The sequence below is a fragment of the Candida albicans genome, chromosome 1, assembly GCF_000182965.3.
Source record: "Candida albicans SC5314 chromosome 1, complete sequence".
Lineage (NCBI taxonomy): Eukaryota > Fungi > Ascomycota > Pichiomycetes > Serinales > Debaryomycetaceae > Candida > Candida albicans.
Window position 1 is genome coordinate 2252359 of NC_032089.1, and position 16931 is coordinate 2269289.

The window sequence follows — 16931 nt, forward strand, 5'->3', positions numbered from 1 at the left end:
ATATAGCAAATAATTAATAATTAAGTAACAAGAAGGTAATATAACTGACAAGACAAATATACAATATGGTTGGAATCAAAACAATTAAATAAATAGAAAAAAAAACTTCCTTCCCCCTATTTTTTTTTTTTCAACCAAAAACTAGCTATATAAAAAAAAATTTAGGATTGAATGGAGAATGTAAATATTTACTAAACTATCCCTGACAGTATTAGTAATTGATATCCAATATTAATATGAAGATAAAAAGATTGGGGAAAAATCAATGAAAAAAAAAAAAGACAAAATTGAATGTTGATTTCAATATAAAAGGGAAACTGTTGACGTGGTTGTAATCAATGTTCCCGTGGAATTAATTGAAATCTTTTTTTGGGAATTTTTTCTTTCTCTTCTAAAAAGAATTCAAGTACAGTAAGAAAACCGATTGAACAAAATTAAAACAAACCAAACGAAACTGAAAAAAAACTCAAACTAGAAATTGTTATTGAGATTAGAGGGAGGAGGGAGGAGGAAGACAATAATATATTTGAAATAAATGATAACTTTCAATAAAGAAAGAACAGTAAAAAGAAGAAGAAAGGAATTTGTTTGTCTTAAAAGTTTTTTGTTTGATTAAAAAAGAAGAGAAGAAATTTTTCTTTGTTTAAATTAGTTTTGTTGTTTTTGTATTTTTTTATTTTTAGTTCGTGTTTTAATATCGTGTTGAAAGTTAAGGGATAGGAAGAATTACAGAACAAAAACAACAAAAACAACAAATAAAATTCTTGATATAGGTACTCTACTATACTTCATTTTACCAGTACATCCACTTACCAGTGTTTTACATTAACTTCAACTAACCCCCAATCTAATTTTAGCCCAACCCTTATACTTCTATTTATTGGTAGACATGGCTTAACAGTTTGACATGAATAACGAAGAAAAAAGTATTTTTAGTTGTTCTAGAAATTTTTTGATCTCCTCTACACGCGTTTGATTTTTGGGTACTGCATATAAGCCCTTTATTTGTCCATTTATAGAAAGTCATTTCTCCCCCACCCCTACCCCCATGTTGATTTCAAATAGATAGAAGACAGTATTGATAAGTTCAAATCATAGGATGCTTCTGAATACTTATTGATGTAGGTTTGGGTTATATTGCAGTTTGTTTAATGTCTCAGTTGTGGTAGATAATTTTTCATTGCTCGCCAATTTATACAAAAATTAGAGTTTATATGTTGCTTGGTTATGTAATATCGGGAATGTTACAATTTGTGTATTGATTGCAGATAGAACAGGAAATAGTAGTGTAGTATTAAAGAAATGGTGCATATCTTACCCACATGGCTAATAGTTGATTAATAGGTTAGATCAAGAAGATTTATTTCTCAAGTCAATGACGTAGTTTTACTATAGTGAGCTACACGATATCTTTTGTATAACTATAATTGAATCTGATACTTACTTGTAATTTGAGTCTTTATCTTTACTTTGTCATTCCTATATGAGGTACATATATCAACCAAACCCCAATTATGATATTTGATTCCAACAAAAAAGTTATTGTTGTGTAACTTTACAATTTAGTCTAGACGAAGACCCCTTCCTTGACTTGATACATTATGTATACATATCAATATACTTTGTCCATAATGACAACTAAAACAAGAAGGCGTTGATAAGTCAAACCCGACAAATAAACAAAGGGGTCCTTTTGACACAAAACTTGACCACGCCATTTAATAACACAAGACACAATATCCATACAAAGAACGCAACTTTTTTATATTTGGTTAGACAATTGTTTTTGTTTCGTTTATTGTGGTTGTCATTTTGATTGATATAAAATGTACTAAATTGCTTTACATTTCTCATTGTTCTCAAGCTAAAAAAATATTTCTATTCATTATTTACATTTCTTCTATTTTCATAAAAATTTCTTATCGTCTAATTGTTAGCACATTTGTTCTCACGGTTGTACTTTCTTATTTTATTCATTTCGTCTATTCAAATTATCCAATGAGATTTAGTTATGAATCAAAAAAAAACTGGTTTATTATACTTGTATGTTAGACTTTACTAAGAGATCAAATAAAAAACGTGAAGAATAATTGTGTGTGAATTTTTCCTCATTGAGAAATAACGGTAAATGTCCCCCTATATTTTTTTCTTTTTGGGTGTCCCTAAAAATAATCATTAAGAATGTACTAGAGAGGGAATAGTAGTTATATATATTGTAGAAATAAAGTCAGTTGTAAAACCAGAAACAAATTTTATTGGAAAAGAAACACTTATAACTCAACTATTGTCTGAATGTGTGTATCTTTTGATTTTGGAAAGACCTCTAATTCGATAATATGGGATTTCTATTTTTATACACATTCAAGAACGCGTTCGGTTAAATAATTTTCATGCTCCAATAAAATGTGAATTAAACACGAAATTATTGTTTACGGAGTTTTTTTTATCACCAACTATCAAATAGTATTCAATGTAATGTTTAAGAGACTTGACAAACTTTAGTATCACCGTAACAACGAAGCTCTTAGTAATGCACATCTCAGTCAAATTTCCAAAACTTGTTAGAAATGCTTTTCATTAGTGGAAATCAAAATAGAACTACCAAATCATCCCAAATATCAAGTTTTAGTAGAATACCCTAAAAAAAGGACCCTGGATTTAATAAAAAGAATCATCAGTGAGAAGTTCATTCAAAAATGGCAACTTAATAACATCCAATACCATTCTCAATGTGGTACTCAGATAAAAACCAATTCTCGCTATTATGTTTGATTCCAATATTGAACTATTGTGTGTTACACTCCAAAATCTTTTCCACCCAAACATTGTTGCTAGACAACCTAGGTTCCATTTTCACAATATGGAAATTAATGATTGATGACTTGTTGGATCAATTTAACAAGGAAGCCAATTCATATAGTGATCATTGGTTTAAAAATAAGACACTGCTTATATTTTAGCTGTCTATAAGATTTGCCAAAATTACTTTTGATACACCAAGAAGTGTTTTTTTAGCTTTAAAAAATTCACTAATCAAATCTTCTTTTTTCTTGTTCTTTCTTGCAAATTAATTATACATCTATAAAACTAGTTATCATAATTAACATTGTTGTGCCAATAAATACAATTTTATTTTTACATTTAAAAGTCCTGGAATTGATCACGATATGGGTCTTCAACTCCACTTATACCATAATCCAAATCTTTATCTTCTGGGTATCGATCAAATTGTGAAGTATCACCAACACCAGAAGTTATAGGTGGTTCATATGGAGTTTCTATATCACGTGACAACAATCTTTCCCAAATAACTTCTTTAAACCACGGATGATTTTTCACATCATCAGAACCACCTTGTAAATTACCTAATCTTTGAGTTAAATCTTTGACAATTAATTTTTGTAGAAGATCCAATATATCTGGAGGTAAATAATCAGGATAAGTAATTGATCCATTTAAAATGTTTTCATAAGTTTTCATTGGAGTAGGATCATAGAATGGAGTATAACCAGTTAACATTTCAAATATTAATATACCAAATGACCACCAATCAACTGATTTATTATAAGGTTTTGTTGCCACCACTTCAGGAGCAATATAATCTGGAGTCCCACATAAAGTATAAGTCACATCTTGAACTTCTTTAGCAAATCCAAAATCAGTTAATTTGATATGACCATTTTTATCCAATAATATATTTTCTGGTTTTAAATCTCGATAAATAATGTCTAAACTGTGTAAATATTCAATAGCCAAAAATACTTCGGCAGCATAAAATTTAGCTACTGGAGTAGGGAATCGTTGGGATTTTCTTAATAATGAAAATAATTCACCTCCTTCTATATAATCCATAATCATAAATAAATTATGACAATCTTGGAATGTCCCCCACATTCGAATTATAAATGGATGTTGAGCTAATTTTAACATTCTTCTTTCATCATTAGTATGTTCGATTTGTTTCATTTGTACTACTCGTTGTTTCTTTAATACTTTCATAGCATAAAATCTACCATTATGAATCGATCGAGTTAAATGAACTCTACCAAAGGAACCTGTTCCTAATGTTCGTAATATTTGAAAATCATTTAATGTATATTTGCCTTTAGTTGTAGTGTCTTTATTGATATGTCTTGATGTTTTCTTGGTCAAGGAAAGACTTGAATTACTGTTATTATTGGTTTTATTTATATTATTGTTGGGATTATTAATATCATTACCATTTGATGTTATTGAATCTTCTAGTGTAGGTGATCCTTGAGCATATATATTTCGTTGATGTTGTTTGTTGGCAAGTTCTTGTAAGTTGATGTCGTTTAATGACCTGATGCTTGTGTCTGCTGGTTCCATGGATGTCATCCTGGTTTTGGTTGATAAAACAAAAACAGTGTTGAATAATATCACCTTTTTCAAAAGTTGAAAGGAGAAGGAGGAGGATAACGATAGGATATATTGATCTCAGATAATACTAGTCGGAATATATAATATAAAAATACTTTTATTTTCTTCTTCAAGTGTTATGTTTCAATTCTCTTTTAATGTAATTTAATTTAATTTCTTTTCTTTTGTATAATGTTGTGGTTCTTTAGACCTCTTGTTCAATTTTTTGGTTGACTTTTTTTTCTTCTTCTTCTTCTTCCGTTTTTTTCTTCTGCTTTTATTTGTATATGGTCGTTCCCTGATGTTCAAAAATTTTTTGTTTAATTTAGTCTGTCAAAACGGATAAATGTGTGACAAAAGAAAGAAAGAAAAAAAAAAAGAAATTAAATTCTACTATAACTGCTATAAGTATCTATTATTCAATGATAATATTAATTGAAATAAGCTTATTTTAGTCCTTAAGTCCTTTAGGGGAATTGGTCTAATTAGTTAGTTAGTTAGTTAGTTAAAACTTTTGCGTGACAGTTAAGAAAAAATATTATCTTCTGTCTGGATCCAAGACCAAATACATCCTGACCAAATTAAAACAAAATGGCATTCAAAACATATTATCCGTTTCTCTTGTAATGATCAACTGATATCAATAACAGTTATTCACCGTTAGGATTACCAGGATTACAGGGAATGAAGTGGCATTTCAATTTTCTTTATGAGACAATAAGCTGATTATTGATTAAAAAGTGATAACACAAACTCAAACAATCGCCAACAAATTGACATCAGTAAATATGCATGAGTTAATTAGCGGTTTCATTTATTGTGTAAATCATAATTTTTTTTTTTTTACTTTCAGATTTGACTTGTCTTTCCACACCAACTACCTCGGCTCATTCGAAATTCTTTGCAAAATATCTATTTGTAAAATAATTGCAGTGTACAATCCTGAATGGATAAGAACTACAAATATAGGGCATTCATACTTCCAGAACTCTTAGGTAAACCTACAGTCAACTCCTTTGGTTCCAGCCAAGGAGTTCATAGTCATGGAATGCTAAACGGGTCACTACTAGCTTACCCGCGTATTTTTCTGTATGACTTTAAACAAGGGGTTGCTTTGCTTGAGGTTTATTTGCCATCAAACTAGCCTAGAAATACATAGTCATCTAGTATAATCGGACTTCGTTCTGATCCAGTATAGTCTTACTGCAAGAAAAAAGAAAAGAAAAGAAAACAGCAATTGCTCCGCCACCGCCACCGCCACTACCACTATAAATGTACAACTTCTTTATTGTTTATCTTTAAACACGTCAGATTTAAATATAGTAGGAAACATACTACACATAAATGGAATCGAATTTAACAATCTATTCCAAATATTGGCTTACAAGGGGAACGGCATCACCCATCTGATTTACTACCAATATGGGAAAAATAAGTGTGATTTAATTCTCAATATAAATTTAGAAAGTTGACAGTTACAAAAATAGTTATGTAAAGATACGTCAAACGTTTGATATTGTGATGAATCCAGCATCAACTATAATTTGCAAACGTATAAATTTTAATCATTTGTAACGTAGTAGTAGTTTCAACGTATATATCCTCAGCTTGGTTTCTTGCTTTGACTATTTGTCATCATCATTCTGCAATAGCACCTAAAAGCAATATGTTGAACAAGATTCATATTCTTGTCAAGATTTTGTGATTTGAAATAAATTATTGGGCAAGAATTAGCTTGAAGAAAAAAACTTTTTTGCGTCTCTATTGTTTCGTCTTCTATGACTTTCTGATTTATATAAGCCAGTTATTTAGTCAGTGAAGTTTTTCAGTTATTGATCATACATGTTATTGTCATTAATGAAGAGCAACCGTTGTATATTATCAATGTTATTCATTGGTATTCTTATCAATAACTAGATATTATACACCTTTTTATCTTTGTTAGTATTTTGAAATTATTCACTTGCATTAATATTTTTGGTCTCTGGTATGTATAACCTATAATTCATTTCGAGATATGGATTTATTATTTAAGGCACGATATCGCCTCAAAGTTTAAAAAAAGAAAGAAAAGCTCAACAAAGACAACAAAAATTTACCGATGAGCTCCCCGAAAATGTTTTGGCTTAAATAATCTAAACAAAATTTCATTCCCACTAACAATAGTTATCGTATAGGAGGGCATTTCTCATCTTAAAATCAAAAAAGTGGCTGGGTATGGAATTGTAATATATGAATCTAGTATTTCTATTTGACTTTGATTTGAAAACACAGTAATAGAATATTCATCTTACATTTCTAATATTACAAAAATGTTATGAAAAAAATTACCACCTACACAAAACTTAAAAAAAAAAATGGATAACCGAAAAAATAAAACATACATATACAGATCAATATTTTGTATCAAGAAGCTAACAATTGATCATTTGTTTAATTTCAATATACTTGATGTTAATCTTCAAGTAACACGTCAACTTCATTTTCAAACCGTATAAACTATTTGGAAAACAAACTTACATTATCCAGTATTCATCTGGTATTTCATCACTAGCCTCACTTTCGGAATCATCTCGATCTTCATAATTTGCTTCAACCGCATAATCAAAATCTCCATCGTCATCATCACCTCCTGCGCCACCACCTGCTTGTTGTTGATCCTGATCAACCTCCATTTCTTCGTCGTCGTCGTCGTCGTCATCATCATTATCTTCTGAATCAATCGCTTCTCGTCTTTGAGATATTTGATACCTGTCATTATCTCTTCTTTCTCTTTCTTGGTGCCTCTGATTTGCCCTCCTTTCTATATCTTCATCTGAATACTTCTTGATGATACTAACATTGTCACCATCAATTTGTAATCTTAACTCTCTATTCATATACCCAGAATTGTCATTGTTATTGTCGTTGTTATTATTAGGATGACCATCTACTCCACTAACACCAATATCTCTACCTCTTTTATTATTATTGTTGGTTTTCGTGTTTAACAATGCTGTTATTTGTCTCAAGGCAGTATCCAATTTTTCTAATATGTCGTGCCCTTTGCCAAAGAGTACGGTTGACAATACCGACACATTTTCCATTCTTGATTCATCGGGAGAACTCTTATTGAATAGATTATCATTTGCTTGATCAGTATAGTATTTAATCAATTGTTTGATAACCTGAGTGAAACCCATTTCATCTAAATGTTTAGCTCTTTCATAAACAGATGATTCGTGAGTATTAGTTTGTCCTTCTAATTTCCTCTTTTCATTCCCTCTGCTACTAGATATCCTTGCTGATGAAGATGTGGTGTCTTGTTGTTGTCGTTGTTGTGGCTCTGGCATATCACTAGGATCATCCATTATAACATCTTCCCCTTGATCATCATCTTCATCAATATAGATCCTATGGTTACTGCTAGTTGGGAATCTTGAACCGTCAACATTTTGATAAACATCATATTTGCTATAATCATGAACATTATATCCAAATCGTGAATATTTCCATGTCAAATTCACAATTATCCAAATAATCGATGATTGGATACTGTACAAATTATTAAACAAATTGACTTTATCATTATCATTTTGTAATTCATCAAGAATAGATTCAGGTATTTTAAATGACAATAATCTAAGCCAAATCTTTAATAACCCATCATTGGGGAACCAATTACGTTTGCTCTTATCAATAACACTATATTTATGGTCTTCAGTATGATTAATTGCTCGAATCAATCTCACATACTTTTCATCTTGGATTAATTTACTTAAAACTTCATCATTTTCATAAAAAAGTTTGAGTTGAGCTTCTGGGTTTCTAATACGGCCACTAGCATTATGCTTATAATTCAAGTCAGGTAAAAATATATTGACATTACTCACATTCTGAATCAAAAATTGAAACCAAGTATTTGGAATTCCGGTATTACCATTTGCATATTCAAATTGAACAAAATCATTTTCATAGGCATCTATTAATAATGCGTTGAAATGAGGTGATCCAGAAATGAAATTTCTTAAAATTTCAAATGCAGTTATTTTTTGTTGTAATTTGATTTGTGTGATATGAGTATTATCTACTAATCGAGACTTGTGGTGGCTAATAGATTCATTATTATCGCCCAATCCATAACTTGCCTTTTGTAAAATAAAATTTAACGAAAAACAATCTAAAACTTCTTTTTTGTTTTCAGTAGCTTCATTATACATGAAATTTTTAATGACTTGTAAAATTTTCAATTGAATATCATTGTTTTGATAAATTTCTTCTAAAGTCGATTGTCCTTTGGAACTAGTAATAGGAATAGATTCTTCAATTTCATTATCCGTAGATGAATTTTGATAAATAGTCAACAAACTGGACAAAAAACTCTCATGACCAATAATTTTATATCTAAACGAACTGAAATCTAATATGAAATTGGCAAGCGATCCAATACAGATGGATTTGTTGGTCATAACTATTTTTTTGCACTTTGCAATATCCATTTCTGTGTGATCATAATTGTCACTGGTATTATTCACACCATAAAAAAATTCAAAAATCTGCATTAAAATCTCATATTTGTGAATGATTTGTAAAATATCAAAAATAAACCCCCCTGGTGGTCCATTCGTGACTGATGTAGAGCCCGCTGATGATGAAGTAACTGCAGCATTGGAGTTGGAGTTAGTGTTGGCTCCAGATGTCACTCTAGGTGCACTTGCAGTTGTCCTTATTGTTAAAGAGTCAGCATTATTGGCCAGATTCTCACCAACATTACCACTTCGTAAACTAGCTTGACCACTTGGTTGTTGCTCATTATCAGTTGCATCATCAGTAGTTGAAAAACTTTTAAATGAATTGCATTCAACAAAAAAAGTTCGTAACGTAGCCACTGATCGAGATACTGAACGGATAAAGTAAAAGCAATTTGTAAAGATAGAAGCATCATGTAATGTACTTATGATCCCTAGATTTCTACCAAACCATGGCAAATCACTATCGGGTACCTCTTTAGTTGTTCTTGTTGTTCCATTAAGGTTTCTTCTTTTCTTTGGACTCAATAAACGATATGCTAAATGTAACTGGTTGAGCAAAAAATAATAATCATCGACAATTTCAAATATAATCTCCGCCACATTAATATTATACTCTTGTGGGACGTTTACTACTCTAGTCCGGTATTCTTCTCGATTTGCAGTATAAACACTCAAAAGTAACAACAAGTCAGACACTTCGGTTTCATCTTTATCGATAGTCAACATTGTGGTAAAATCAACTAACATTTTCCCATGATTGCTACTCGATTTCAAAGACTTTAATATTTTAAGTAGTTTGCTGGACTGATAGCAGATTTGCAATTTTTCAACCAACTTATAATCTATGTTAGTGTCATGTATATCATCGTTCAATCGAGGATATTGAAGGCACAAATCCGACAATATTCGAGTTGGTGAAAGCAAAAACATTGGTATCTGATAATCGTGTAATCTGAATTCCGTCTGATTTAATGACTTGATTTTATTTGCAAAAGAGGCCATTGAATTTAAACCAGAAGCAGATGAAGTTGGATTTTTCGTTTTTTTGTTCATGCATCCAGTATAATCATTTTTCAATTCTAGCATTGAAATAATTCGGGGGAATAATTTCTTATAACTTCTAAAAATCAAGGCTTTGTCTCCATCTTGTGAAGGTTTCAAGTTCTTTAAATAAAATGCAATCAAATTTAATGAAGCTAGATTCAATGCCCAGTTATCGTACTTTACCAAAAGCAATAAAGCTAAGTACACATTAACAGACAACACTATCACGGGAGTTGACGAAGCCACCACATTAAAAGCAAACTCCCTTGTTTTGTTTGAAAACGAAGTTTTCCTTTTCTTTTTACTAGTCTTATCTTCATTTGGAGACTTAACATAATTGCTTTGGAATGCCGTTAAAATATCATAGTCATTGGATTTCATAAAACTCAAAATTTGAGCTGTACAAGTTATAAACTCTAACAATAGTTGTGAGTCAACTGTTTTCTCAAGAATGGATTTATTTAAATCGATATTGGGCAAACAAGAATCTTCGAATGCCATTTGGTGTAGTATTTGATCACTTGAGGACGGGAATAAGACAGTTATGTGGGTGTTTATAATTGTATCACATTTCTTCGATAAACGATTCAATAACGCAGTCAATAACGTCTCAAGTGAATCATTGGTTACTCTGCAAGTTGATCCTAATAATAACGGCACTAACTTCAACAGTTTAATCAATATTGATGAGCTAATAAAACATAATTGTTCGTGGTTATCATCAGTTACTATCAACAATGAAATTATAAATCTCCATAACATCTTTGTGTCCAAACCGTGATCTTTGATATTTGCTAATCCCATTAAGATTTCCAAAGCATAGCCTATGACACTCTCAAATTTGCTTTGAATATCTAAATACGATGGATTTTCTTTGTGCCTATATAAAGCAGGAACAAAAGATTGGATGAAATAATTTAATAGCCTAATTATTGGGTTCAATACTAGTTTCATTGTTGAAAGGCATTCAGCAATGTTTTCGTCTTTTTTGTTGTCGACTTCAATACTAAATAAACATAAAATATTGGTGATCACGGCAAGTTTCTCCAAATTTTCGAGTAAATAACTAGTGTCCTCTAATGAAACATTGGTTGCTTCAGTGAGTTGATTGATAAGATGTTCAAAATCTGTGGTGAGCTGTTTTATGAATTGGACATTACCAACTAATTTGTACTTTAAGTCTTTATTACCGATGATACTGAAACGTAGCTCGTCGTAGGCGCTATCTAAAACTATCATTGGTCGTTTCTGATGATTGTCTTCGTGTAAAAGGAGATTAAGGGGCATACCTGGAGAAATTGTCTGAATAATACGTTGATTGATGGATTTCGTTAGTCAAGAAAACAACAAGATTGAGGGGGTAAAGTGGGTATATGAAAAGTGATTTTCAACAAACGGGAAGTTAAGGAGGAGGAGGAGGAATTTAACTTCTTGGTGAGAACAAAATTGTTTTGTAACGGAAAACTTTTGGTTTCTAAGTTGATCGAGAGTAAAATTGGCGACACCAAACAACAACAAGAAAAAAATGACTATACAATTAATAACGGGGCAATCACTGTCTTGTTTAAAATTATGAATTGTGTGAATAGTTAGTATCAATTACAGTTTGAGCACGTCCATAATGACATTTAAGAATAACTGGTTTTAAGAATTCTAAACAAAACTATATATCTATGGATTGTTTTATATTTTGCTTCGCCACAACTTTTGTGATTCAGCAGCAGGTTTCCCGTTTTTGATATCTTCACTAACCTTGATATCAGCATCAACTCTCTTGGGAATATAATCTAATACACTATTCAATTGTTCATTATCTTCTAATTTGACTACCCCATTCTTGTCAGCAATAATATAATCGCCTGCATTTATAGTTAAAACCTCACTATCTTTGTCTAAACTTGCAACTTTTACTTCTAATGGAACATTTATGCCAACTACTTTCACCAATGGACCAGGAGCACTGGTTCCAACACCATATGACCAAACAGGGTATCCTAACTCGTTGTGCTCGTCTAGATCTCTAATTCTGCCCAATATAACTGATCCGTTTGCTTTACGGTATTGGGCTCTAGTTGACATCAACCCTCCGTACAAGGCATTGTTAACCTTGACATAAGGAGCATTCACTGTTTGTAATTCCAATGGCAAGCCAATTACAACAATAGAATCTTCTGGGACTTGGTCTATGTAGGCTTGTTTAACTGCAGGTCTAGGGTCAGACTTAGGAGCATACAAGACTGTGTAGGCTTTCCCAACAGAGGATGCCGTGTTTAAAACTGGTGATTGGTTAGTTAAGTTGGGGATAAAACCTCCATTGGCAATGCCATGTTTATTTAATGAATCAGACACGTCGCATGGTGTGAACTTGGATAAGATTGAGATGACCTCTTTGGATGACAATGACTTGGTAATAGACATATCAGATGGCGGTTTTCAATTGAGTAAAAATGGAAGTAGAGATATCTTTGAAACAATTGTGATTGTCAAAGGTTGATAAGATACTGTGGAGCAAGACGAAAAAATAGTGGAGTCAAAAGTCGAAGTTCGCATTAATCTCCCTGCGAAATCTCATTTGTGGGGACGAAAGGAACCAATAACATTAGAACTATACCACTGAATAAATAAATAAATACATTATAAATGTACCCTAATCACACATAAATTCTATATACAAGTACAAGAAATAACTTAAATCAATCATCCAAACTCAATCTTTTTTTTAATTTATCATATTGATCCTTTTCCAACCCATGGTTGTCCTCGATTATTTCAGCTTCTTCATGGCGTTTCCGTGGAACCACTTTTTTATGGCCAACTTCATCCTTTTTCACAACTTCTTCTATTACCACTGTTGTTTTCGGAAGTCGTATACTAGTACCTAATTTTTTCAAGAAATCGGGTTCCAATTGATAGTCTTTATGGATTTCCTTGTTATCCACACGTGGATCATCTAAATCTCGCAATATGGCACTTAATGTCTGAGGATGGACCATTGTCTTTTCAACCTCGTTTCGCAGACTAGTCGGTTCCATTAAATCTTTTAATTCTTGTTCTCCTAAATCGTATAGTTTCTTTCGTGAACGCAACTGTCTTAAGGGCAACGCATTCTTATCTTTGTAAGGATCAAACTCAATGGTCTTGATTTGAGTTCCTAATTTCGATACTGAGTCTATAAAGCTCTTATCATATGTTGATGTTCCTTGTTCATGTGGGTCTCCGCCATCTTTACCTTCAAAAGCTGAAGTTGTTTCATTATTTAATTTTTTCCGTAAAAACTTGGGATCAAACTTGGTAGTTGAATCTGGTCGGAACGAATGCTGACTTATTTCATCTTGATGGGATTTTTCATCACCTTGAGAAACCAGATTGTCTTTATGTTGTTGTTCAAATTTATCTCGCAAATTTTGCAGTGGCAATTGATTTACATTGGATGTTCTATTAATGGTTTTCGCTGCGCTTTCAGAGACTGATTTGGCTAATTTTCTGCCTCCTTGTTTCGATGTAGATGCTCCCATATTGATAGTAATGTCCCTTGTTTGAAACCATGCATCACCAAAATATCTGATTTCTAATTTTTTCAGGATGAAGAGATGGTATGTAGTGCATTTGGTAGTGTATATATGCAAAAAATTATACTGGTCCCTTTCTCCAATATGGGATTGCAAGTACTAAAAACTGACAGTTAAGACTGAATCTTCTCCGTCAAAGATAATAACTATAAAACATTATAGTTAATTCTGATTCTGTTTTAGTCTAAGAGGTTTTCACAGTTATGAGTAAGTCTTATTATCTATTGGCATCTTTCATAAAAGAACTAAATACTTTGGTAATACAAACTTCCGTTGAACATTGCTTGAAATAGATTACAGTAAAATGCTAGTTTATATATTCTATAGAACGGTACGGAAAAGCTAAGCTTTTTCCTTTTTAGACTTCTTTTTATCCTTTTTGTCCTTTTTGTCTTTTTTATCCTTCTTGTCTTTCTTGTCTTTCTTTTCCTTTTTGTCTTTCTTGTGTTTGGCTTCCTTCTCTTCTTTTTCTTCTACCTTTGCCTTTTTTAAAACTTTGCCTGCTTCAACATCGTCATTTTCTGACTCTTCCTCCTCCTCCTCTTCTTCTTCTTTATCGAACTGGTAATCGTCCGCCCCATAACCAGTAGGGAAATGTCTCATTCTTAGTTTCTTTATTTTAGGAACATTCTGTCTAGGTACCACCACTTTGTCAAGCTGAATCTCAGGAATATCGACAACTTCATGGATACTGTAGAATCGTGAGATCTTCTCTCCTAGTGGTCTGAAACTTCTTTTTTTCAGTGAAAATATGGTATGTTTATTATTTGTGTCACTGGCAGATGCTCCAAGATCTTCGGTGACTTGGTATGATAAGTTGTTGACTTTGAATGATTCGGCACTTTTACCACTAAAAGATATTGGCAATTTCTTCAAATCTGTTAATGGGAAACCTTTGGGAGTTTTTATCAACCAAACTTCTTTTCCTTTCAAATTTGATGAGAACTCTTTGGATTCTGGAGTAACTTTTTGAAAATTCTTTGGTGGTTCATATTCTCTTTCTTCAGCAGATAATTCAGAATCAGAATCATCAATGTATTCGCTGGATTTATATGAAGGTGCCATAATGTGTATAAGGGTCTAAGTATAGTGTATTGGACAACCAGTCAATGTTTGTTGTATGGTTGTTTTTTTTTTCCAATTTTTTTTTTCTTACTCTTCGCTTGATTGTGTGAGACTTGAGAAGAGATGCAATCTTGAAAAAATAGTTGCCGTGCTACCATATTTAATAACAATTCTGATCAATACCACATAATTTTAAAGTTTAGCCTTTATTTGGAGATTACAATAGAGTAATCAGATGAACTTGTTTTGATAGTGGCTCGAGTCCTGTTATAATGAATTTCGCTGTTATCAAAAAAATCATATGAATTTATGTAATATCTATTCTCAATACAAAAACTATGTATTTTCTAATTATTATATCTCAACAAGCAAACAGAAAACTTACTCTACGTCATCATTAATATGGTTAATTTCTTCATCACCTACTTTCTTCAATATCACTTCTCCGTATTCACTCAACTTGATATCATCTGACACATCAATATCAAACAAGCTCTTTTCAACTTTCCCGCCATAAACTTTAGGCAATTCATCTGGATTAAATGATTCCAGCAAGTTGCCGTGGTTTAACACTTGAAACTTTTTCAATGTTGCTTCAGTTATAACTCTAATAGTTTTGAAAAAAGTGAATACCCAACCCATAATCAAGGGCACGTTGATGAAAAACTTGGTAGATAATAGTTCAGGATAATTGGCGCCAAAGATGGTAATAATTTCCTTTGTAGCTTTCTTCATTCCAGGATCAATTTTGAACATTGATACATTGTTGTAATCGTGAACCTGGGCAATTCTGTTATCTGTGGTTGATGTAAAGTCAATCAATTGTAAAGACTTTTCCATTAATCCAACCCTCCATCTTAAAAATTGACTTCCTGGTAACTTTGATACCTTGTTGTTAGCCCCAAATTTTTCAAAAATCTTTTTCGGGTTCTTTAAATTACCATACAAATTCCATGTAGTAATTTTTAAATTTGAATTGGGGAAGTTTGTAATAACGCCCAATTCATTCAATTCTTTGTCAAAAGTTTCTTCGAATGCGGCACTCAAAGGTTGAAATTCGTTTCTCCAATTCAACGAATCAATAAGACGTTTTTCCAGTAATTCCAAATTATAATCATCAGCCGCTAAAAACTTCAATAATATTTCATTACGTATAGATTCATCAACATACGGCTTATCCTTTGTGTTAATTCTATAGCCAAAAATCTCGTCGTATTCAGGGTTGTCTAAACCCGATAAAATTTTAGGGAGAGAATCAATCAATTTCGAAAGCTTCTCAGCTTGACTGTCAGTTAGTTTAACTGACTTGATTGTTGCTTTGACTTCCTCGATAGATGATGACATTTTCGTTGAGTGTTTCTCTTCTTCTTATAAAGTAAGGAAAAGAATGTGAGGCAAAAAACTGTAGTGGCTTGGTGGTTCGTTCGTCAATTTATACCAACAATGTTAAACGATTAATTAAAAAACAAAAAAAAAAAAACAGAAATGTAAAAGAGCTCGTAAGTGTATTTTAACTCCGTTTCGCAAAATTTCCTATTTGGAAACTAACCTATATGATCAGCAAATCATAATAACAAAAATCATACATTAACGCTCCTATACACTTAATTCAAACTATTGGCCAATTTAACCAAGTCATCTCCACCAACAATAATAACCTTATCTTTCAATTCTCCATTAATACCCTTTTGAGCAAAATCAATAGCGACTTTACCAACATCACTGGCATCAATTGGCTTCAATAATCCTTGGAGCCAAGTCCCCTTTGTCCAATTACCAATGGTTTGAGCAATTGAGTTTCCAAGTCCATGAGATTCCTTACGTTCTCCGAGTAATGCGCCTGGTCTCAAAATCACGGTGTGGTCAAACCCTAATTTAATAATATCATCCTCTAATTCACCTTTTGTTTTCATATAAAGAAATGGGGACGAAGCATTGGCACCCATTGAGCTGACTAAAACACATACTTTGGATCCATTCTCTTTGGCAGCTTTGGCTGACAGATAATTGATACCATAGTCAATTTTCTTGAAATTCTCTGCTGATCCTGCTTTAGCACGGGTGGTACCAAATGCCGAGAGATACACATCACTACTGACTGCTTGGGATTTAATTATTTCTGACCATTTTGATGAATCTGACTCTTCCAAAGTTTTTAACTTTGAAGAAGAATTAGCAAAGTCAGGGGTTCTTCTTGTTAATGTGGTAATTGATTTGATTGCTGGGGATGATTCAGCAACTTTAACAATTTGTGACCCAACTAATCCAGTTGCTCCTAAAATAAAAGTACTCATTAGTGAATTTAGTTTTAAAAAGTTTTGTAAATTGATATTAAACAATAGATTTATAATTGAATAGCTAT

General features: G+C 32.0%; 7 protein-coding genes across 7 annotated transcripts; all 7 read right to left on the minus strand. All coding sequences in view use genetic code 12, as the record gives it.

Annotated features, from left to right (window-relative positions):
- Nucleotides 1-3141: 3141 nt before the first annotated feature.
- TPK1 (cAMP-dependent protein kinase catalytic subunit TPK1) lies at nucleotides 3142-4359 on the minus strand (the record flags this gene model as incomplete). Its single annotated transcript, XM_718481.2, has 1 exon — nucleotides 3142-4359. One exon carries the CDS (start codon nucleotides 4357-4359, stop codon nucleotides 3142-3144), a length of 1218 nt encoding a protein of 405 aa, XP_723574.1.
- A 2537-nt stretch (nucleotides 4360-6896) lies between these two features.
- Nucleotides 6897-11222, minus strand: CAALFM_C110230CA (uncharacterized protein; the record flags this gene model as incomplete). Its single annotated transcript, XM_718482.2, has 1 exon — nucleotides 6897-11222. The coding sequence occupies one exon, from the start codon at nucleotides 11220-11222 to the stop codon at nucleotides 6897-6899; it is 4326 nt and encodes a 1441-aa protein (XP_723575.2).
- Nucleotides 11223-11618: 396 nt separating this feature from the next.
- CAALFM_C110240CA (bifunctional 4-hydroxy-4-methyl-2-oxoglutarate aldolase/oxaloacetate decarboxylase) lies at nucleotides 11619-12353 on the minus strand (the record flags this gene model as incomplete). Its single annotated transcript, XM_718483.1, has 1 exon — nucleotides 11619-12353. One exon carries the CDS (start codon nucleotides 12351-12353, stop codon nucleotides 11619-11621), a length of 735 nt encoding a protein of 244 aa, XP_723576.1.
- A 275-nt stretch (nucleotides 12354-12628) lies between these two features.
- CAALFM_C110250CA (uncharacterized protein) lies at nucleotides 12629-13450 on the minus strand (the record flags this gene model as incomplete). Its single annotated transcript, XM_718484.1, has 1 exon — nucleotides 12629-13450. The coding sequence occupies one exon, from the start codon at nucleotides 13448-13450 to the stop codon at nucleotides 12629-12631; it is 822 nt and encodes a 273-aa protein (XP_723577.1).
- Nucleotides 13451-13846: 396 nt separating this feature from the next.
- RPA34 (DNA-directed RNA polymerase I subunit) lies at nucleotides 13847-14569 on the minus strand (the record flags this gene model as incomplete). Its single annotated transcript, XM_718485.1, has 1 exon — nucleotides 13847-14569. One exon carries the CDS (start codon nucleotides 14567-14569, stop codon nucleotides 13847-13849), a length of 723 nt encoding a protein of 240 aa, XP_723578.1.
- A 381-nt stretch (nucleotides 14570-14950) lies between these two features.
- SFH5 (Sfh5p) lies at nucleotides 14951-15913 on the minus strand (the record flags this gene model as incomplete). Its single annotated transcript, XM_718486.2, has 1 exon — nucleotides 14951-15913. The coding sequence occupies one exon, from the start codon at nucleotides 15911-15913 to the stop codon at nucleotides 14951-14953; it is 963 nt and encodes a 320-aa protein (XP_723579.1).
- Nucleotides 15914-16173: 260 nt separating this feature from the next.
- On the minus strand, nucleotides 16174-16863 carry CAALFM_C110280CA (uncharacterized protein; the record flags this gene model as incomplete). The annotated part of the gene is made up of 1 exon (XM_718487.1): nucleotides 16174-16863. One exon carries the CDS (start codon nucleotides 16861-16863, stop codon nucleotides 16174-16176), a length of 690 nt encoding a protein of 229 aa, XP_723580.1.
- Nucleotides 16864-16931: the final 68 nt, after the last annotated feature.